Below are 23,343 nucleotides of genomic sequence, written 5' to 3'. Positions count from 1 at the left end.
GAACTCATTCAAAATACATAGCCAACATGGGCAAGTCTGGTCCAGATATGTCTCTCTATTATAACAAAAAATCTTGGAAGGAGACGAGATGTGATTGTCTTAGAGACACTTTCACATCCCGCGAGAAGAGTCTTCGTGCCAAGCGATGTAACCACGTCCGGGGTTGGAAGCCCCGCAAGACAAGCGCTTATGCAAAGAGATTTGGAAAAGTCCTGCGTGGTTATGTCAGACACATTTCTTGTAGAGAGAAAGAAACGATATTCACTCACGGGCAGTTAAACGTTGCGTTTTCACAATGTAATTCCAAACACGGAATCAAAATTCAATGCGATATTGATGCAAAGGTAAAAGCGAAAAGAGATCAAATATATGGACATAGGTGACATGACAGAAATGCGCTGTGCGAAATGCAGATCACTCTGCACCGCAGCAGCAGCAAACCAGAAGCTGATCGAGCAAAGAGGAAGTAAAAAAAAAAATGTATGTGTTTCCCATCGTATCACCATTTAAGAGGGGGTGTCGGAGGAACAATTGCATCTCCTTAGGGTGCGTTCAGCCCCCCTCTTCACAACGCAAGAGGCAGAGACGTGAAGTGGTTGGCGCGTAGCACAGGCAGGGGGGTGGGCAAGCGAAGTGAGCAGGGAGTGAACCCCTCTAGTAATCTAATAGTAAATCAGTTTGCAATTGTGGATGAGAATGCATTAAATGATTGAGTTTAAATTATTATAATTGATTTCAATTTTTTCTTAACCTACTTAAATGACCTTTAAATGCACATTTTTATTAAAAGTTCAAACCATAACTGAAATAATGTGTACAGTAGTGCAGTAATCTTCTTTGAAACTGAGAAAATCAACAAGATTGTTGATACTTTAATTAGGATGAAAGTCAAATTTAATTAGGAGGAAAATCAGAGCACTGGAACTGATTGTTAAAGTATTTAAAATGTAATGGATGAGTACCTATTTTGAGAAATATTATGCAAATAAAGTGTTTACTCCACACTCAATAAAATGATTCTTGCAGTATGTTGTTATCACACAGCTAGTTTAAACTGAATGAAAGTGTTTTAAGGCTTCACGTCTCCTTTACTAGTAGAACTGAATTATATTTGTTGGATTCGACTTTTACAAGCATAATTTATGTGCAAACAACTTAAATAGATTTCACTACTTTGATCTCATATACGCTAAGGGTTTTTGGCATTACTGCATCTAAATTACATACCTGACCCAGTGTGGGTATGAATGTGGCCGGGTGCATGATTGGGCCCACCATGGACTGTCACCTGGTCCAGGACTGGCTTCACAGTTACATCCAGCACTTCCAGCATAGAATCTTGCCCCCGCACCGATGAATTGAATTAAGTAGGTTTGAAAATGTTATTTAGGATGTAATAATGGAAAGGCACAAATTGTAAAAATATAAACAAAACGTAAGGCCGGATTAAGACTGCCCCACAAGCCCCTGGGTGACTTTGCTCCTTAACAGAGAGGTGATTGTACTTTCAGATAGATAGATAGATAGATAGATAGATAGATAGATAGATAGATAGATAGATAGATAGATAGATAGATAGATAGATAGATAGATAGATACTTTATTAAGATAGATAGATACTTTATTAATCCCAAGGGGAAATTCACATACTGCAGCAGCAGCATACTGATACAATAAACAATATTAAATTAGAGATTGATAATAATGCAGGTAAAAACAGACAATAACTATGTATAATGTTAATGTTTACCCCCCCGGGTGGAATTGAAGAGTCGCATAGTTTGGGGGAGGAACGATCTCCTCAGTCTGTCAGTGGAGCAGGACGGTGACAGCAGTCACAATTTTAACACGGTAGCTTGAGAACAGTGAGTTGTGTAATGCAGCGCAGTATTTCTCGCTTCTGATTTTGGCATGAGACTTGATCATTTCATCATGTGTGGGCTCCATTTGGGGGACCCACCCCATGGTCATTTAGATTCAAAGGGTGCTTCAAATGTGCATCATGTTTTAGTGGGGGGGGGGGGTTTAAGTGAAAAGACTCCTTGCTCTCAGTGGCTCCTGGGCATGCACCCAATACATCCTGATGGTAGATCCACCCCTGACAAAATATTAAAAATACTCTTAAATCTTCCACAGTAAATTTCTGATGTGCCTTATCGTACAATAGTAAATAATAAATAAATAAATAAATAAATAAAAGGTGTCATTTCACCCTACTTTCTCCTGTACAACAATAAATGTAAGACATGAAAGCAGTGACATCTATTGATACAATGAGGAACTGCAGAATAAAATGTGGAGATTATGTTGAAGTTCAAACCCACAACATAGGTACACATTGAAAGAAATGTTTGAATTATTTCAAATGATTTTTTAAAATATATTTTTGGGTGCTAAATTCAAAAATAAAAAACATTTTTCTCCATCATGCAACATTTTCTTCACAAAACACATTTTTAGCTGTCAACTATAGCCTTTCTTATTAATAATAATAATTCATTACATTTATATAGCACTTTTCTCAGTACTCAAAGCGCTATCCACACAGGGAGGAACCGGGAAGTGAACCCGCACTCTTCCACAGTCTCCTTACTGCAAATCAGCAGCACTATCACTGCGCCACCTGTTAGGACACTGTTATTGTTCCTGCGCTGTAATTAATTACTAAGTCAGTCATTGTCCAACCCTATATATCCTAACACAGGGTCACGGGGCTCATAATTAATTAAATATCAGTATTTAATTTTAATGATAATTTGTCTGAATTTAATATTTTCTAAGACTAAAATCTGTGTTTAAATCTAAGCAATTATCCATCCATCCATTATCCAACCCACTATATCCTAACTACAGGGTCACGGGGGTCTGCTGGAGCCAATCCTAGCCAACACAGGGCACAAGGCAGGAAACAAACCCCGGGCAGGGCGCCAGCCCACCATAGGGCACACACACGCACACACACACACACAAACACCAAGCACACACTAGGGATAATTTAGAATCGCCAATGCACCTAACCTGCATGTCTTTGGACTGTGGGAGGAAACCCACGCAGACACGGGGAGAACATGCAAACTCCACACAGTCAAAGCAATTATTTTATTCAATAATAAGGTTAGACTATAACTGGAATTGAACATAGTGATGAGTCATTGAAGTAGTCAGGCAGCACAAAATTCTGAATTTTTCACTAAGAGTGTGACGGCAGAGCCTGAAACTGACATTGGATTCAGAAGGATTGGCCAGCTAGAAAAAAGTTACAGCTTGTTGCCAAAATCATCATCAGCTTGGTGGATCTAGATAATTGGCTGCTACCACAGCTTCATATGAAGCTTGGTTTAATGAAGCAATCTGTCAAAGTCTTATCACATGATGGAGCCTGTTATATGTATTTATGCTGAACGTTTTCAGGTTTGCCTGAGGTTAAATTGAAAGAGAGCATTTTTGCCAGCTCTGATATTAGCAAACAATAAATGACCTGAAACAAGAGGCTGGGGTATTATTTAAACAAAGTAATTTCAAAGTTTTTAGGTAACAATAAAAATTTACATTCTAATGAAATTACACAAAAAAAATATTAGTCAAGTTTAGGGAGTTGGGTTGCAAGACATGTCTCAAAGTTTAATTTTTGGATTCACATTTGGAATTTTTCCCTGATAATCTTGGAGTGGTGAGTGAAGAACAGGGTGATGGATTCTATCAACAACATCAACAACAAGAGTTTATTTCTTGTATAGCCACAAACCACACAAGGAATGCCTCAAAGGACTTTAACGAGTCAAGTCAAGTCAAGTTGGGGAGCATGCACTGGTACAGTTCATTGCCACACCCACTATATGACAAAACAACTCGGGATCCCGGTTGGCAACCTCCAGTCCAGTCCCAGCCTCCGGAAATGACCCTCTATCTGCCACAGCCAGGTGTTACATGGGCGACCCCTAGGCCTGGTCCAGCCACTCGGGTCTGCAACAATGAGGATCCTGTGAGCTGGATCACCCTCGAGGAAACGCGCCACATGGCCGTAGTGCCGTAACTGACGCTTCCTCACAGTGCAGGTAATGTGCCTCATTCGGGACTCCATGAGCAACCACTCATTCGACACAAAGTCAAACCAAAAGGCTTTAACGGGCCTTGTTTATTTACAGTCCCAAAAGTCTTGAGTCCCTATGAAAAAATGAAAAAAATCCCAAAAAATTCCTTTGAAGGAAATAAAATGGAAGAAATCATGAAAAGGGCAATTCAGAGAGATAACCCCTTTCCAGGTATGATGGGTGTCAAGAAAAGGGGTAAATACAACACACAAAACAGAACACAAGTAGTCCTTTTCACAGAGGTAGATGGCTAACCTATCATTGCAATCAAGATCTCAGCGTCATGGAAAGAAGGTACCAGGGACATTGGGGTGTCAGTATGATGGCTGACTGCTGATGAATGATTCATGGGGGCTTACCTGAAACAATGGACCACCAAAAGAAGTTTTGGATCAAAAAAAAAAAAATCTAAGAAGTGACAAAAACTACAAAGTTATATGTGAGTCAATGAAAATGGATTGCTGTTTTCTTTACATACATGCTTAGAAATACTAGAATGACTAAAGTTTCATCATAAACTGATTCAGAACAATATTATACATTAATAAATTGTGTACTTTGTTAAATTTTAATTACATTTCTTTTCAATTTTGTACATAAATGTAATGTGATGGAAACATTCTAATACATTTTTATTGTTGTGCCAGTTAGGTTGTAAGAATGTAGTATAATGTAGTGTAATATGCAGTATAATAATGTAATATGTATATACAGTATGTACAGTATATACAGTCGTTGCCAAACGTTTTGAGAATGACACAAGTGTTATTTTTCATAAAGTCTGCTGCTTCAGTGTTTTCAGATCTTTTTGTCTGATGTTTCTATGGTATACCGAAGTATCATTACAAGCATTTCATAAGTTTCAAAGGCAGCCTTTCAGCATTCAGTGTCATTTGCCCTATGGTCAACTCCATTGTAATTCACTCGTCAGCAAACTTACACATAAAAATTGTTTTAATTGAAATAAGTTATTTTTATTTGCATTCATGAACACAATAAAAATTACAATTAGAATGTTTCCGTCATTCCGTTTTAGGTACAAAATTAAAAAGAAATTGAATTCAAATGTAAGGCAGCACAGTGGCGCAGTGGGCGGCGCTGCTGCCAAGCACTTAGGAGACCTGGGTTCGCTTTCCGGGTCCTCCCTGCGTGGAGTTTGCATGTTCTCCCCATGTCTGTGTGGGTTTCCTCCGGGTGCTCCGGTTTCCTCCCACAGTCCAAAGACATGCGGGTTAGGTGGATTGGCAATTCTAAATTGGCCCTATTGTGTGCTTGGTTTGTGGGTGTGTGTGTGTGTATGTGTCCTGTGGTGTGTTGGCGACCTGCCCGGGATTGGTTCCTGTCTTGCGCCCTGTGTTGGCTGGGATTGGCTCCAGCAGACCCCCGTGACCCTGTGTTCGGATTCAGCGGGTTGGAAGATGGATGAATTCAAATGTAACAAATTATACAATTTATTCATGATATATTGTTCTAAATCAATTTAACATGGGAATATTTTGTCAATCTAATATTTTAAAACATTCAGTCTCATATATGAAAGTCAACACCACCACATATTCATTCACTTACATGTAACTTTTCTAGTTTCTCGTCACTTCCTAGTTGTTTTTTTTTTTTTTTTTTTTTTTTATCCAAGGCTGTGTTTAGTGGCACATTGTTTGTCCCCTTTTTCTGGAGCATCTCTATGAATCATCCAACAGCAGTCCACCATCATACTGACATCACAACGTTCCTGGTACCGTCTTTCCATGTCCTTCATATCCCGATGGAATCGTTCAATCAGTGACTGCGTTTACATGCACAAACATAACTGAAATAAGGTGAATAACCCGGTTAAGCAGAAACCTGGTTTCCTAAAAATCCGCATAATCGAATTATTCGTGAAGAAATCTACCTCTGTTATCCAAGCTCCTCAGAGACCAATCATGAGATTCCTCAAATAGGAATAAGGGTTTACATGGCATTTTAGAAACCAGGTAAATGTGAATAACAAGATTATTGAAGAGAACTGACTCCTCTAATATTTTCATAATATAACATCCAAATGCGAATCCAAAATGTGAACTTTGAGACTTGCATGTTGCAACCCAATTCCTTAAATTTAAACAGTAATTTCGGAAACACAGTTAAGTAAATCCTGCTTTTCTAGAGCGTAATTAGCTCGATTTCCGTGAATCCCGATTTACTTTAACCTGATTTCAAGGTATAATTCTGTTTTCTGGGTCAGATGTCAGATCGATGAGGTGTGTTTACTACACTCTAGTAAAGTGGAAAGGCCTGGTCCAAACAGGATGCTACCTGCCGCTGTGATTCATCACGTGTTCAATCAACTGCAGCCAGACTCTGACGTTATTATCGAATAACTGTGTAGCTTTAAACGTAGATTTTAAAATTAGATATTAAATTCAAACAATTCTATACTTAAAATAAAATACTGATATTTAATCAATTATAATACGAAACAATAAAGACAACTTATAACTGACAATTAAAAATTGGATTTCTGAAAAAAATGTTGCGTGATGGAAAAAAAAATAGTTTCCATTTTTGAATTAAGCACCCCTAAACAACATACATGAAATATTCAAAACAATTTTCTTAATCTTTACTTGTGCAGTCAGCGCCCACGCTAGTGCGTATGACGCTGAGGCAGCCTTTCAACATTATGTGTCCTTTGCAATGATTGTTATTATTAGAATACCATTAAGAAGGAAAAAATCTACATTAATAACAAAATGATAAAAGAAATATAAACATTTATCGTTATTGCAAAAAAAAAAAAAATTGCTTTTCTAAATGAGGATTATTAGTGAAGAAAAGTTACACCTGCTAATTAGATAAATTTTCCCGTGGATTGACCTCGGGGAAATGTGCGCTAATGTTACCGATCGAGGTCGTTGCTCTTTGCTCTTTGTTCGACAAGTTCAATATCCTCCCAGCCTGTCGCTGTTTCCACTCGGAGGTAATTAAATGAAACACTCAGCGCTCCTGTTCAGTCCTTGACTTGTGGGATTGTTGTCTGGGCACTGAGGAGAGTAAAACTTTTTAACGATTTCTGGATGTAGTGCCTGGTAACACGTAATCGTTAGAAAAGGTGAGATAATTCTTGGTTTTTGAAGCATTATGCTATTCTAAACACTTTGTGTGTCTTTTTACAACTACGAGGTCTTATAACGGCGACACCCCGTCCCTCCCGAAAATGCCTTATTGCCATATACACATTTTATTTTATTTTTTCTGTTGTTTTGAAACTTAGTGATAACTTTTTGTTTAGCTGTTTCCGTGTATACATTTTTGCACATTTATATTTTAAATGTCTGAGATACGTCTTGATGCTTGCTGTTTCCATTTGCTTTCAACCTCCTCCTGTCATCTATCTGTCAGTGCCGCATTTTTAAAGTTTTAGTTTCTGTTAGATTTTTTATCTCGGTTCACAACATGTCCGACTGATGCTCTATTGCAATTTTTGCTCAATGTTCTGTAATTGTGTATAATATAGGCAGTTTGCAATCAGTAAAATCGATTCATCCATTGTGCTTAAGAACTTGATCCAGAATCAGAAATTCTGGGCACTGTGCTCCCTGACATTCATAATCGGACAAATATATTTATAATCTTAAAAATTTTAATAACTTCAATAAAGTAACATATAATACAATGAAGCAAACTGCGTTCCTTTAATTCGGGCAGTGATATCCTTTACAAGTCTGAGATGATGACCAGTGAAGTTATTTACGTTGTGGTGTGGTAACATCACTTCAAGAGAGCCCCACCGAATCAACAAGCTAATTTAAAAGGGCAGATTCAGTTATGGGATGCAATCCGGACCTGCTGGAGGTCCGAGCAAAGAAGTGAATTAAAACAAAACCGAGTGCCATAATTAGCAATAATGCACATTCTCTCTCTCTGACGCACAGACCCTGAAGACTTTCAGACAGTGAATCATTCAGTAGAAGTGTGTCGGGAAACTCGACTGGGGCTCCTTTATACTAACAGCAATACACCTGAATCCAGCCCCGCGAGCGCAGGTCCTCCAACTTTAAGGGAAAACGTGGTGTTGGTGGCAGGATTGGCACTCCAGCCTCCGTAAAAATCCTCTCACTGTTTAGTGTGGTGCTGAGGTGTCACCCATTGCATGGCAACACTCAGATCTCAAATCCGGGTGGTTCGTCGTTTGGTGGATGCGGCAACGCGCTATCCGCGCATTCTCCAAATACACCTGAATAATGCCGCTCTGGGACTAGACCTGCCAATTCAGAAGTTTGTTTTCTTACTTTGTAAACGTTTCTTCCTTTTTAGTCATTCTGGTATGTGTTCAGACCATGGTGTGTGTATTTACTTAAACAGCTTCTTGTAAATTTTGTGAATTTCCCCTTGGGATTAATAAATCTATCTATCTATCTATATGAAATCCAAACTTCCCCCTGGGACAAATAAAGATCAATATCTATCTCTCTGTCTGTCTATCTATCGCAGAACTTATTCAACAAATAAATTTAGAATCAAACTAGGAAAAACAATTATAAGTGAATTAAAAAAAAAAAAAAAAAGTAAAATGTAACAAAGCAAGAATTCCTTTTCAGAGCTAAGTTTTCTCCATTAGTTTCGGGACATAGTATTGCACTTCCTGTAATATGTTCATATTTGCTATATTATTTTGATTTAATTGGGTTGATATGCAGGCTGAAACTGGACCACAGTGTCTGGTATGTGCTGTTTAATGTGTCCCAGTTCTTGTTGAGACATTTAAAATACAATTGAAAATGCTAGCTAATTGCTGACTATAGTTTTTTTTTTTTTAATATATAAACTAGGGGGCTTTGCCCCCTGCTCACTTCACTCACCAACCCCTTTCCCTCCCTGCCAGTGCTAGGCGCCGTTGCGAAGAGGGGGGCAGAGCGCACCCCAAGGAGACACTGTCGCTCCTCCGAAATCCCTCTTAAACGGTGATACAATGGGAAATAAGTTTTTTTACCTCCTCTTTGCTCAATCAGCTGCTGCCTTGCCGTGTGTTCTGCATTTGGTGCGGCGCTTGCAACATTTAAAAGTCTGTACAGCAACTGTCCTTTTGTCTCACTGCCTTGTCTCTCTTCTCCTCGAGACATCCTTAAACACTATTCGATCTCTTTTCTCTGTTCGGTTATTTCACCAAGTAATATTTCCCATTTGTTTGCGCTAAAGTGATCTTTATTCTCATTTTTTGGAGACTTTCAAATTTTCCTACTTCCATTATCTCTAACCTGCTCTGCATGTGTATTACGGGACTTGCTTCCAAAGGTTGTAAGTATGACGTGATTTGACCATCTCACGGGACGTGAAAGTGTCTGTCTGTCTCTCTTCACAAGATCACGTCTTGTCGCCAGAAAAAAGCCTTGTCTCGTCCCAAGAGTTTTTTTTAATTTTTTTATATATATATATATATATATACAATAGAGCGATGTGCCTACAAATTACATCTAGACTGATGCAGTGATTCATGTTAAATGAATCATCATTTCTGGGCTTTCTAAAACCTGCTTTATCCATCCTTGAAATAATTGAAAAATGAAGGTGGTGTCTTAAGCTGCAAGTTATCGAAAGGCTACCTCATTTATTTGTTTTTGGCAGAATTGACATTCTTAATGTTTTATTGCTTAGCTGTTCAAACCATTCAGTTATTTGTAAAACACAGCAGCAAAGATCATCACTAGAGCTAAGAAGTATGACCATATAACTCCTGTTCTTCAATTACTTAACCCCTTAACGTGTAATTTTAAAGGTTTTTTATCCTTCTGTTTATACAAGTCTTAAATTGCACATTTGGCAAACATTGTTATTTTAAGGTGCAGTCCTGCTTAAAATTGCAGTAATAAATTAAACTGTTGTAGGAGATAGAGCCCACAGACACAGGACCCCCAAACCCTGGAATGATCTCCCTTCAGTCTTGTAATTTGACATGCCATAAAGGGAATTGTGTTGTCAGATGAAAGACATTTTTCTTAGCTGTCTTGGTGACAATTTAAAAATGCTGCTCAGTAGGCTCAAGACTTAAACATAATACATACAGTATGTACATAAAATAATTCTGTACATTTCCTTATGTATTTTATGTTTCAATGTTTTTGTCTTTTAACCATGTAATGTTCATATTTAATGGTGCAATCGGCTTCTAAGTTAATGCAGCATGCGCTTTATAAGAATCTATTGAAAACTTGAATATCTCAAATGATAATGTATGTTGATGAATTTAGAAGCCATGCTGTATTCTACTTCCCCCTCCGTGATACCCCTTATGGTATAAAATACCGTTCTTTTTAGCTGTTTACACTATTTCTACTGAAACTCTTAAGAATTTGTCTCTGTAACTGAAGGAGGAAATATATTTTTTGATCTTGTAGGAACTTCTGGATTAAATGGGTGTGTTGTCTGCTTCCAGCTGCGGTTGCCCCTCTCTGCCCCAGATTTTGTGGTTAAAAGCACTGAAAGAATGCAGAAAAATTCAAGACCGCTTCACTGCATCCCCAAAGTTATCTTGTAATCGACTTCGGTTGAAGCTTGCACAAAATGTTCCTCGGAGATACCTGCATCTTTCTAAACCTTTGCCCAGTGGCTTTTCTCCACGTTTGGACGCATTTCCAGTTATTAAAGAGACTCTTCATCCAGTTCATAGGCATGTGTATGAAGTGAACTTCCAAAACAATGTATTGTGCCACCAAAGGTATGTTTCCACATTTTATCAGAGGCTATGGTAAAATTCTGTTCTTTTATTTTTTTTTGTATTGCATTATACCCTGCAAGGGAAGAGGGTGGTGGAGAGTTGTGTCCAAATAAATGTTAAAGCCTTTCATTCTACTCACACTTCCACATATGGGATTCCCTCCCCAGACAGGGTGCCAATGCTTCATAGGGTCACACATGCGCTCACTCTCACTTAGCCAGTTTGGAATTGCCAGTCAACCTAACGGGCACTATGTTAGATATGTGAGAGAAACCCAGGCAGAAATTAGTATAATTTGGGCCAGTTTGTTTTTGCTTCTGATCCATTTTTTGCTGATTTATTATGGGTTTTTGGAAGGCTTTTATTTTGGGGATTATAAATCCATGAGTACTTTAACTTTTCTTAGTGTTATGTTTACTCCTGAAAAATAAATGTTAAGATTTTTTTTTTTTTTTTTTTTTAATAAGAAAAAAATGTAATGGAAGCAAGTAAATACCAAAATGTCAACATAAATACAGTTAGAAAGGTATGTCATTGTCCACAGCTATACTGATGTAGATTTCATACATAACCTTCATGGGATACGTTTTGATACGGTCATCAACACACAACCCTATGTCGCAATTGGGACAGTAGAAGCATATTTCTTTGCACACTTTCTTAAAATATTTTTTTTCTTTTGCTTGGGTGTGTAAGGGGAGAATGTCGGTGCCTGATCCGCACGATCTACAAAAGTGCAAGGTAAAGTGACTTCCACATTTCCCCTGATTCGGACAATGACAGTTCTGCATTGTGAACAGTGCTTAGGGCTGTAATGCAGGGGTCTCCACCTTTTTTTTCCCCCTGAGAGCTACTTTTATAAAATGAAAATGTCCGAGAGCTACTCGTGTTTTCTAACATTTATTCTCATAGCTTACAGTGCATCCAGAAAGTATTCACAGCGCATCACTTTTTCCACATTTTGTTATGTTACAGCCTTATTCCAAAATGAATTAAATTCATTTTTTTCCTCAGAATTCTACACACAACACCCCATAATGACAACATGAAAAAAGTTTACTTGAGATTTTTGCAAATTTATTAAAAATAAAAAACTGAGAAATCTCATGTACATAAGTATTCACAGCCTTTGCTCAATACTTTGTCGATGCACCTTTGGCAGCAATTACAGCTTCAAGTCTTTTTGAGTATGATGCCACAAGCTTGGCACATCTATCCTTGGCCAGTTTCGCCCATTCCTCTTTGCAGCACCTCTCAAGCTCCATCAGGTTGGATGGGAAGCGTCGGTGCACAGCCATTTTAAGATCTCTCCAGTGATGTTCAATCGGATTCAAGTCTGGGCTCTGGCTGGGCCACTCAAGGACATTCACAGAGTTGTCCTGAAGCCACTCCTTTGATATCTTGGCTGTGTGCTTAGGGTCGTTGTCCTGCTGAAAGATGAACCGTCTCCCCAGTCTGAGGTCAAGAGCGCTCTGAAGCAGGTTTTCATCCAGGATGTCTCTGTACATTGCTGCAGTCATCTTTCCCTTTATCCTGACTAGTCTCCCAGTCCCTGGCACTGAAAAACATCTCCACAGCATGATGCTGCCACCACCATGCTTCACTGTAGGGATGGTATTGGCCTGGTGATGAGCAGTGCCTGGTTTCCTCCAAACGTAACGCCTGGCATTCACACCAAAGAGTTCAATCTTTGTCTCATCAGACCATAGTATTTTCTTTCTCATGGTCTGCGAGTCCTTCAGGTACCTTTTGGCAAACTCCAGGCGAGCTGCCATGTGCCTTTTACTAAGGAGTGGCTTCCGTCTGGCCACTCTACCATACAGGCCTGATTGGTGGATTGCTGCAGAGATGGTTGTCCTTCTGGAAGGTTCTCCTCACTCCACAGAGGACCTCTGGAGTTCTGACAGAGTGACCATCGGGTTCTTGGTCACCTCCCTGACTAAGGCCCTTCTCCCCCGATCGCTCAGCTTAGATGGCCGGCCATCTCTAGGAAGAGTCCTGATGGTTTTGAACTTCTTCCACTTACGGATGATGGAGGCCACTGTGCTCATTGAGACCTTCAAAGCAGCAGAAATGTTTCTGTAACCTTCCCCAGATATGTGCCTCGAGACCATCCTTTCTCGGAGGTCTACAAACAATTCCTTTGACTTCATGCTTGGTTTGTGCTCTGACATGAACTGTCAACTGTGGGACCTTATATAGACAGGTGTGTGCCTTTCCAAATCATGTCCAGTCAACTGAATTTACCACAGGTGGACTCCAATGAAGCTGCAGAAACATCTCAAGGATGATCAGGGGAAACAGGATGCACCTGAGCTCAATTTCGAGCTTCATGGCAAAGGCTGTGAATACTTATGTACATGTGCTTTGTCAATTTTTTTTAATTTTAATAAATTTGCAAAAATCTCTATTAAACTTTTTTCACATCATTATGGGGTGTTGTGTGTAGAATTCTGAGGAAAAAAATGAATTTAATCCATTTTGTTATGTTACAGCCTTATTCCAAAATGTGGAAAAAGTGATGCACTGGGAATACTTTCCGGATGCACTGTATTTCAAGCCAAACAAACTGAATAAGCTTGTTTTTCCTAAACATTTACAAAATGTTGGTGTCCACATCTCACATTTTGCATTAAAACATCACAAAACATATTTAGTTCACCTGCAAGTGCATTTTGTATGTCTGTATGCATTTTCTAGTGTATCTCACACTATTGAATTAAAACAAAACAATCCAATTCCAAATACACAGATATGACTTATTCATCTGTCATTTAGTTCCATGTCACTGTTTCACTTTATTCACAGGTCCAGTTGTATGTGTGATGTGTTTTTTAGTTAGTCAGACGACTGGTACTGAAGTGTATGGTGGAGTGGAGCCACTGAGGTTCACTGTTATGGAGTCATTTAAACGTTCATCTGTCAGTCTTGTTGTGACTGTCATGTCAGAAAAGGCCGACTCACAGAGGTATGGAGACCCAAACAAAGCAGACATTTTCAGAGCTGCTTGGTGAAGATTCTTATAGTTATCTGGCTCTACTAAGCTCCAGAAATGCTGAGAATGCTGCTGAGACTTTAACTGCACATTCTTTTGAAGGTTTACTAATATATAGAATCCAAGAACAACTTAATGGATTTAGATCGGGTTTTTATCTATAATTTGCTTGAACATTCTGGTAGATTTTTGTGACTTCTCTCATTTTACTGTGTATCATAGTTCACTTGCAGTACCGATTTATTTGTGCAAATCCAAGAAACACGCAGCGGGCTGAGCAGAGGGGCCTTCCTCACTCACTCGACCAGCTTCAGGGCGTGCTCCTTAACTCCGCTTAGCTAGCAAACGAGAGATCAATTGGATTCAACTTTGTTTGATATTTAAAATAAAGTGTTACCTAGGTCTTGATGAGTTTGAGTCCGGATATTCTCTTAAGTGTATGCCACATTGAAAAGAGAGATTGCAATTCAGATTGTGGATCGTGATTTTGTGTTATAAGGATCGTGATCTGATTTTTTGGAAAGATCACCCACCCCTAACTTGACTAATCAAGTTTTCAGATTTATGTAGGATTCATTAACCCTTTGCTGAGCTACTTGGAAAGGGGTTGTGAGCTACCAGTAGCTCGCGAGAGACCTGTTGGAGACCACTGCTCTAATGTCTTTCTTGTCCTTCTGCTTGAACGCACTTGGCCACGCATCACTTGCACCCCAGCAAACCTTCAGGCAACCAAATTCACCAGGCATATCCTGGCGAGTCGATCATACAATGTGGTATGCATCAGTTTCACTGTTCGGTATTCACTGTCGGTGTCTAATAGCCAAATTTCATTGTCCTCACTATGGCTCGATTCAACTGCAGTAAATGTTCAGCTTCAGGTTTTATTCTAAAACTGCCTTTTCATCTTCTCTTTTTAAATGCCATTGTTTTTTGGTTGAAGGCTCTGCCCCATTCCTGACTGTTGATGAGTTACCTTAAAGTGACAAAAGGCATAGAAGTTTTCATAATTTGTTTTGAAGCATAATGTTTTTATCCACTGGATGGTAGCAGATTACTTTCCTGTATGTTATTTGGGCTTAAAGCTCTACATGGAAATATAACCACTAAATCCCATAGATGCATTTCTGGTTAACTGTATTTACATAGAATTCAGACCCCAAGAGACTCTTGTCATTAATACCAAGGATTTTAATATTTAGTTATAAACTAGTGAACATTCTTTTGTTGTTTATTTTTAAGTGTGGGACGTCACCATTTTGTAGTCTCTGCATTTTATGAAACTGTTGTTAAGGGCTGCCTCCAGAATGCACTAGGTAGCACATTATGGATGCTTGGCTTTATAAGCCTGTAGAGCATTTGGATCAGCATCCGAGATCCCGGATCTTACAGTCAAATTACTTCATTTTGATAACTAAGGCGGGAACACCTTTTGATTCTGTTTGATTCTCAGCAATTCTTGTTTCAAATTCTGTAACAATCTTGTATCTAGAATTTCTCTCTTTCTGGGGTTCAAGTCTAGATATTGGTAACCACTCCTCTTCAGGTTATAGTACACTTTGTGAGTCTAGATTTTTGTGGCAGCTTACCTTCAGCTTCAGGTTGTCAGTTTCTGATCATTCTCATTTTGCCATTAATCACACTTTTACGCTTTGGTTTTAGGTGTGGCTTCTCTGGTTTGCAGATTCATCTCTGGAACCACTTCAGTCTTGGGTTTCCAACTATTTTGTGCCTTCTGGTTCATGACTTCTAGTATTCCATTTCTCATCTTTGGCTATGGTAATAGTTGGTTTTGGCAACAACACGTTTTCTAGTTGATGACTCCTAGGCAATCCTTGTTTCAATTTGATGTCCGGTTAAGCTTTTTAATTTTTGACAGTGAGTCCCTTTACAGTTTCTTGGACACACGTGCTTCTCTTGGTCTAGTTAACACCGTTCTCACAGTTGCTCACTTTCTGTTTTGCCAGTATTCAGGGAGGGCAACTGGAAATGAGAAAAATTGGTGGACTTTGTGCTGCAGTCCAGCAGACTATGCTGGACATTACTGCCGGGCGGTATACCGGTTCTTACTGAAAACCGTTTTTTTATTTTTGTTATGATATGGATTTTTGTTTTACCGCAACACCAGTTTAAATTGCCTAAACGACGTTTGGAACGCGACGCAGCGGGAAACTGTTCACGTGGGGACCCTTTTCACTGCTACCCCGCAAATCACAGCGGTGTTGCACGGGGGCTGTTTTTCACTGCTACACCACTAAATAGGTAGTGGTAGTGTAGGTATTGCACTCTGAAAATGGACAGAGAACATTCTGAAGCTGAAACTGAAGCTGTAGCAGACGATAAAGTTGAACATGATGACACAGAATAACTTTTGCTGAAAAAAAGGAGTCGCGTCCGTTATCTGGAGATGCTTTGGTTTTAAAAGGTCAGATGTGGACCATTATGTTCAAATGTGTAAATACAGTTTCTATACTGCTGGATAATACTGCAAGCCAAGTTGTACTTGTTTTATTTGTTTTCAATACTGTGTAATGTACCTGGGTACTGTGTAGTAGTGTGACGACATGTTGACTTTATTCTCGTAATTTGCCATTAAAGTAGAACATTGTAAAATGAATATTTAATTTACTAGATTTTCTCAAACCCTGTCATAAGTTATATAGCACATTAAATGCTTTGTGTTAAGTGTTCCCCGAGCCATGTTAAATCGAGTATGTGCTTCTTAAACTGACTTCCTCTTGTACTGAGGAGGCACCTGCAGCGATCGCCGCACAGAATACATTCACTTCATGATATTCCTGCTCTCAGAACATTTAGAATGCTAAGATAAATACTTGATATCATTTTCATGATGAGATGCATTAAAGCAGGTATTAATCATGGAGGTTACACTGCTGCCTCGCAGCAAAGGGGTCCTGGGTGTTCCCTGCTTTGAATTTGCATTTGTTTCTGGTGGGTTTACTTGGCGTGCTTCAGTTTCCTTTCAAAGTCATGTAGGATGTGGAATTTTGTTATGCTATATTGACCCTGCTAGTGTATGTGTTGCTCGTATTCACCCTGCGATGTGCTGGCGACTCGTTCAGGATTTTCTCCTGCCTTGCACACAATGTTTGCTGGGATGGGTGCAACCCTGAATAGATGGCATAATTAAACATGTATAGCGAAGATATTTTTAAAGTTCTGAACACTGAATGGGCTAAATTTTATAACTAGTTTCAATTTCACAAAGACATTTATCGTGTGGTGATTGGTTATGTGGAGAAAGTAAAAGGAAGGATAGGAACTGGGGTTTTGGTACGTCAGGCAGGCAGCATGTGTTGCAATAAAGAAAGTCCGCTCAGAAGAACATGCATTGAATTCTGTGTTCGTGTCTCCGACCACCAGATCACAAACCCAACATTTACACAATATTTAAGTTAAACCTGTGTGATACCCATTCATACATCCAGTTTTTTGGAGCCTCGTCAAACCTGCCATAAAGGTCTCTACACTAAACGTACACCTGGGGACCCCTTACTGCCAGGGAGCAGCACTACCGTGCATGTTTAATACCTGCTTTAATGCATTTCATCATGAAAATGATATCAAGTATTTATCTTAGCATTCTAAATTTTTAGAGAGTCAGGAATACCATGAAATGAATGGATTCTGTGCGGTGATTGCTGCCTCCTCTTTGTGCGGAGGAAGTCAGTTTAAGAAGCATAGTGATTAACAACTGGGTCGGGGAACACAACACAAAGCATTTAATGTGCTGCATTAACTTTGACGGGGTTTGAGAAAATCGAGTAAATTAAACAATGATTTTAGGATGAAGTTTAGTTTATGACATTCTGCTTTAATTATGAAGTAAACTATGAAAATAAAGTGGAAATGTCGACTTTAATCTTGACATAAGCGTCAAAATTAAAGTGGAAATGTCGAGAATAAAGTCAGCATGTCGACTTTATTCTTGACATATACCGGTAGTTTGTTTTTTTTCTTCCCTCTGTCTGTATTTTTTTTTTTTTCTTCACCGTGGCCCTAATGCACTTCTGTAGGGCTATACCACAAATAGCATTATACAGTAAATGCAAGTTGCAGTTTTTATTATTTATGTATATAGCTTATCTTGAAGCAAGGTCCATATTAATGCAGTTTGCCTAAATGATGGTACAGTTGGTAAGGATGTCATCACAAAGTTGCACTTGTTTTATTTTATTTTAATTTGGTGAATACTGTGTAATGCACCTAGTCTTGAAGTAATAGTGCAGCTATCAGTAATAATACTATTATTATTGTTATTATTTATTAGTATAAATATTATGCAGTTTATTGATGTTAAAGTGACTTTTTCAACAACTTTACTGTGTCAGTGGACAGAGATGGTTAACATTAACAAAGTGTAGTTGGTTCACAAAAAATATTTACTATTTATTCCTTTTCTAAGACATGTTCAGTGCAATGCAACTTTTGACAAGCACCTCTGGATATTTTACTAAGTCTAAATGCCTCTTTGGATGGTTGAACATATGTCGTCAAAATCATAGTTTGTTTTTGCAAAATTTGTTCAATAAAAAGGTTCTATATTTTGACTGCAACTGTCATGCAATGTGATTCCTTCTCTTCATTAGTGTCACCCCCTTGAAAACACTTGAAATCACTTTATGGGGCCATGCAAACCTGTATTAATACTTGTGTGCACATTAAAATGTTTTTTTGTACAATGTACAATTCTCATAACAGTGGAATAGGTTATTCTTAGCCAGTCTACTGCAGCAATTGCATTGGAAAATGTGGTTAACATTCACTCATGTATGGGGAAAAAAATACAGTGAAACCGGTATAATTTAGAAAAATACTGTGATATAGAATTTTGGTCATACCGCCCACCCCTACTGGACATTGAGACTAGCACAACAGAAACAAGGAGAACATCTGAACTTCACATTAGTAACCAGTTGTAGGGTTTGAACCCAGGACACCTGATCCATTAGGTGGCAGTCCTGCTCACTGTCATTCATAAATTGTCTCATTCTGCCTACCTAAATATTGTTAATGTTTGGCTTCACCTCTTATCATTTGATGGTCAAAACAAATTTTAGAAGAGCATTTGTAGGGGGGGAGAACCAGGCAGTGCTTTTTTCATTACTGATGGGAATTTTTTTTTTATTATTTATGTCCTGCATCAGGTATAAGGAATGCATGGAAAAAGTCCAAAGAGGTGGAGGAGAAAATGCAATCTTACGGCATACACAAAGGAATAAGAAGCTGCTGGTATGGGAGAGGCTACGGCTTCTTTTTGATGATGAGGACTACCTGGAACTTTCACCACTTGCTGGCTTAAACCTGCCTTACGGAGACATTCCCCGTGCGGGTTGTTTCACTGGTAAGCACATGAGTTCAGTGGCCACTTTAGGTATTCCTGTCTAATCAAATGACCTCCTTTTACCTTCACCGTGAATTCTTGGTGGAATGAGTTAAGCAAGATGTAGGAAACGTTGCTTGTGCATTCTAATCCATGCCAGCTCAATCCCATTTTACTGATTTTTTTTTTTTTTTTTTTTTTTTCCTGCCAACCCCCCCATCACCATCCCCCCTCCCCTTCAACACCTATCCCCCCCCCCCCCGACTCTTTCATGCAGCAAAACTCCCATTTCACCTCCTCCCAAAGTTGTACTTATGGTTGGATGGATATCTGTTGACTGTACAGCATATTTACTAACAGAAGTCAAAAGCTGAAAATTGTCAAAGCTGAAATTGACATTTGTCAGACCAGGCAACTTATTTCCAATGTTCAGTTATCCAGTTTTGATGATCGCATTCCCACGCTTGCTCAGTTTTGTGGTCTTTTAGACCATAGTAGAACCTAGTGTGGTCTTGTGTTGCTGTGGCCCGTTTTCTTCAGAGTCTTATGCCTTATGCATTCAGATATGGCCTTCTGTAAAGATCTGTAAATTAAGGGTTTCTGGTTCTTCTGCTATCTGAGAAAGGTCAGAGCTCAAGTTAATATCTAGAGAACTGTTATGTGCTGGATTATTTTATGTTTTATTACACCATTCATTCCCAGTAAACTGTCTTGAGACTAATTTATCAAAGTCCCAGCAAGACAACCATTTGAGACATTTTAATTAACATATTAGGCCCAGACAACCATAGCACATCCCAAGTCTCTGAGATCATACGTCTTAGACATTCTACTATTTTGGTTGAATTGTGGCTAGGAATCTGTGCTTCAAATCTCGCTATGGCCAGAAGGGTTCCTACTCTGCTGGGCCCTTGAGCAAGGCCTTTAACCTGAAAATTGCTCTGGAGACACTGTATAAAGGCTAACTCTCCGCTCTGATTCCTAAAGGTCACATGAAGAGATAGTTTCTCCTTCAGGATTAATAAAGTTTATCAAAATCCAAAAAAACAACAAATTTATTGACCACATTGGCATGCTACATGTATTTAGTTAAAGCCAAATAATTAACTACTAGCCAACCCGCGGCATAGCATACGCCGCATAATTATGTATTGATGGGCGAACACTTCCTGAACGACACAGTTGTCCAAATGGCGTGGGTTTGTGGATATCACTGTGAGTGAATGAAAAGATAGACCTCTGGAGAAAGCAACATACAATTGTCCGTGACTGAAAGCGGGATCGTCCGTGACGAAGAAGGCACGTTGGTGAAAGTTACTTCGTCGGTAGGGATAAGTGCCAGTACTTGTAGATTAAGGTGTAGCGAGTCTTTGTTGTTGATGCTTAATATAGCTTCCATACGGAGATGTTCCGGAGTCACAGCTGAGAAACACTTTTTTAATGTCATTTAAGCACAGGGAAAAAAATGAACATGTGAAACATCCGTAATGTAATAAGCCACCAAGAAAAGTAACATTGCAACAATGCTATCTATGACCCGATCGCTGTGCAACTGTCTGTGCACCTCTGAGCCACATTGTCCTTTCATTGTTCTTTGTGGTTCCGGCTGCTTTTCTATATATAATCCACCAAGTCACCCGACCATGGTAGTAGCGGTTGCGGGGGGTGCTGCGTACACAGGGCAGGGACGTATTCAGAGGGAGCGTATGACCCACACTTACTGGGTATTCCTTGTTCGTGGGGACCAATTGCAAGCCCCGGTGCCCATTATGAATGGGGTTCAACGGTTTACCCACGCCTGTCGGCGCCGGGTAGACGCACGTTGATCCATTCAGTGTAGCGCGCGTGCAGAACCGGACATCACATACCTGTTAATGCTCAATCTCACGTGGCTGAAAGCCACTTGTCCCTCTAAGAAGTTGGACGCCTACCGCTTAGCGATCGTGTAGCTATTAAGCAGGAGGGAGTCTCATTCGTTTTCGGAATTAACCAAACTAATCGGGTGTCGGGTTCAATCTGTCAATCCTCTCCGTGTCCGGGCAGGGTGAGGTTTCCTGTGTTGAGTCAAATTAAGCAAGATTTGTGTGTGGCGAGTTGTTGTGTCCAGGCACATGAGCAAGCACTGTGAATGCCTTGAGAGCGTGGCTGGACGCATGCCGGGGAATAATGAGTATCTTAGATTATAGATAGGATCTGATAGTTGTGATGGTTTTACACTCCAGTACATTGCGGTGAACGCTGGTAACAGGCAGGCAGGCAGGCAGGCATATTAGAGTTGGTGGGCGTGTCTCTCTAGCGGTTCGAGTTCTTGGGCGGTGCTTTGTCGTTTGTATCCCACGGTCGGATGACTTGGTGCATTATATATGGAAATGCAGCCGAAATCGAAAAGAATAATGAAAAGTCAACGTGGCTCAGTGGTGCATGTGGAACAAAACCCTGCATCCACAGGGTTTCACTAGGACTGAGTTTGGGAAACACTGCTGAACAGAGACGAAAACCGACTCAGGTGAGGAGTTGGGACGGGCAAAGTGGTTGCAGCTATTGATTATTCAGTGTGGTTTGCCTGGGTGTCTGATCTGCTCGACGGGATCATAAATAAAAGGAAAACAATGTGAAGGCAATGTCGGAGGTGATCCTGTGGTATAGCGGGTCCACAGCTCCCCTTCAAAAGGCCATTTTTAATCAGGCAACTGACAGTAGTGGAGTCAGGCACACAGAAGTTTAGCTGGTGAGAGAGCGTCTCGACTGTTGCAGGGCCTGCATCAGTGAAGCAGGTGAGACGCTAATGAAAAAGAGGCCCAGGGCTTATTGGTTTTTAAAGACTGCTTCCTTAATTGTGTTTTGACCTCAGTTTTAAAGGATTGTGCGGTTCTCTGTCTCGCGCTGCCTGTGTGTGTGTGCGGCTCTCCCTCTCGTGCTGCCTGTGTGTGTGTGTGTGCCTCTGTCTCTCTGGTGCTGCCTGTGTGTGCGCGGCTCTCTCTCTCTCGCGCTGCCTGTGTGTGCCTCTGTCTCTCTCTGGCGCTGCCTCTGTGTGAACCAAGGTTCCACTGAGGTTGACTAATGAAAAGTCAACATGGCTCAGAGCTGCAAGTGGACTGTGGCACAGACAAACGGAAATGACGGCATGTTTTCCGAGGCATCGCGTCTGAGTTGGTGGGCGTGGCTGTGCGAGTTTTCGTCGTATCCAATGGTCTAAGAGTTGGTGGGCATGGCTCCTTCCTGCATGTGCGATTGGCGTCTTACTTGTCGGCGGTTTAGTGAATCCACGCCCCTTCCGGCGTGCTTTCCATGGGTGGCTACTTGTCTTCCAGCTTAATGAATTATATATATATAGATTTTTAGGAGAGGGCTGTTTGAATTAATAAGCAGGCTTACGTATAAAGTGGAAAAAATATACATTTTTTGTTTAGAAGTTGAAGTGTGTACTCAGTTTTCTTACATTCATATTCAGGACTTATTTAGTCCTCTGCATGGTAAGAAGTTCTTAAACTTTGTTATAGCAACAGTGGCTGAATCACAAGCGTTAGCACAGGACATTCGCCAATTTTTCTATAGGTTTGTTATCCCTTCTGGTGCCGATATAGAAAAACATGTTTAGAATTCTATACATTTCTTTCTTTGCTTGCTCTGTCCTGGGTATGACGTTAATCTGCATCCCGCCCTACAAGTAGGCCCTCCGACCTGCAGGGATAAACCTGGGGGTTGGTGGCAGAATTGGCACTCCAGCCACTATAAAGCTCACACTGTTCCATTCCATCTGAACTAGTGTGGTGCTGAGGTGACACCCATTGCATGGCTGCACTCGGGCCCTAATCTGGAATCCTGAATTGGTTTGTCATGTGGTGGGTGCGGCAATGCGCTGTATCAGCGTGTACTCCTAACCCCTCTCTTTCTCTCCGTCTCGTCTATGCCAAAATGGTTACTGACATTTAGGGAATTTCAAAATACTCAAATTGGCTTTCTAGAAGAGCAGACGATTATACTTGAAGTGCATGTAATGTTTTTAAAATACAAAAATAACAATAGTAATTCTTTACATTTATAATGCTTTTCTCACTACTCAAAGTATTCTCCACGTAGGGAGGACCCAAGATACGAATCCATGATCTCTTAACTGCAAGGCAGCAGCACTACCACTGCTCCATGCATGTTTCTACTCCTTTCACCTATCTTCCCTTTTCTCCTTTTTGTTATTGCATTGCTCTGGGCTGCAAAGACG

General features: G+C 40.0%; 1 protein-coding gene across 1 annotated transcript in view; it reads left to right on the top strand.

The window, feature by feature from the left end:
* The first annotated feature begins 7,033 nt into the window (after positions 1-7,033).
* The window catches only part of si:ch211-198n5.11 (methylcrotonoyl-coenzyme A carboxylase 2), a 70,757-nt gene continuing 54,447 nt past the window's right edge, over positions 7,034-23,343 (top strand). Inside the window, exons 1-3 of the mRNA XM_028812169.2 lie at positions 7,034-7,185; positions 10,469-10,788; positions 18,949-19,145. Coding sequence (XP_028668002.1) covers positions 10,484-10,788; positions 18,949-19,145 — 502 coding nt within the window. The 5' untranslated portion in view covers positions 7,034-7,185; positions 10,469-10,483. The remainder of the gene's footprint in view (positions 7,186-10,468; positions 10,789-18,948; positions 19,146-23,343) is intronic.

The sequence above is a fragment of the Erpetoichthys calabaricus genome, chromosome 10 (genome assembly GCF_900747795.2).
Source record: "Erpetoichthys calabaricus chromosome 10, fErpCal1.3, whole genome shotgun sequence".
NCBI lineage: Eukaryota > Metazoa > Chordata > Cladistia > Polypteriformes > Polypteridae > Erpetoichthys > Erpetoichthys calabaricus.
This window is presented reverse-complemented; position numbering and strand designations above follow the sequence as displayed.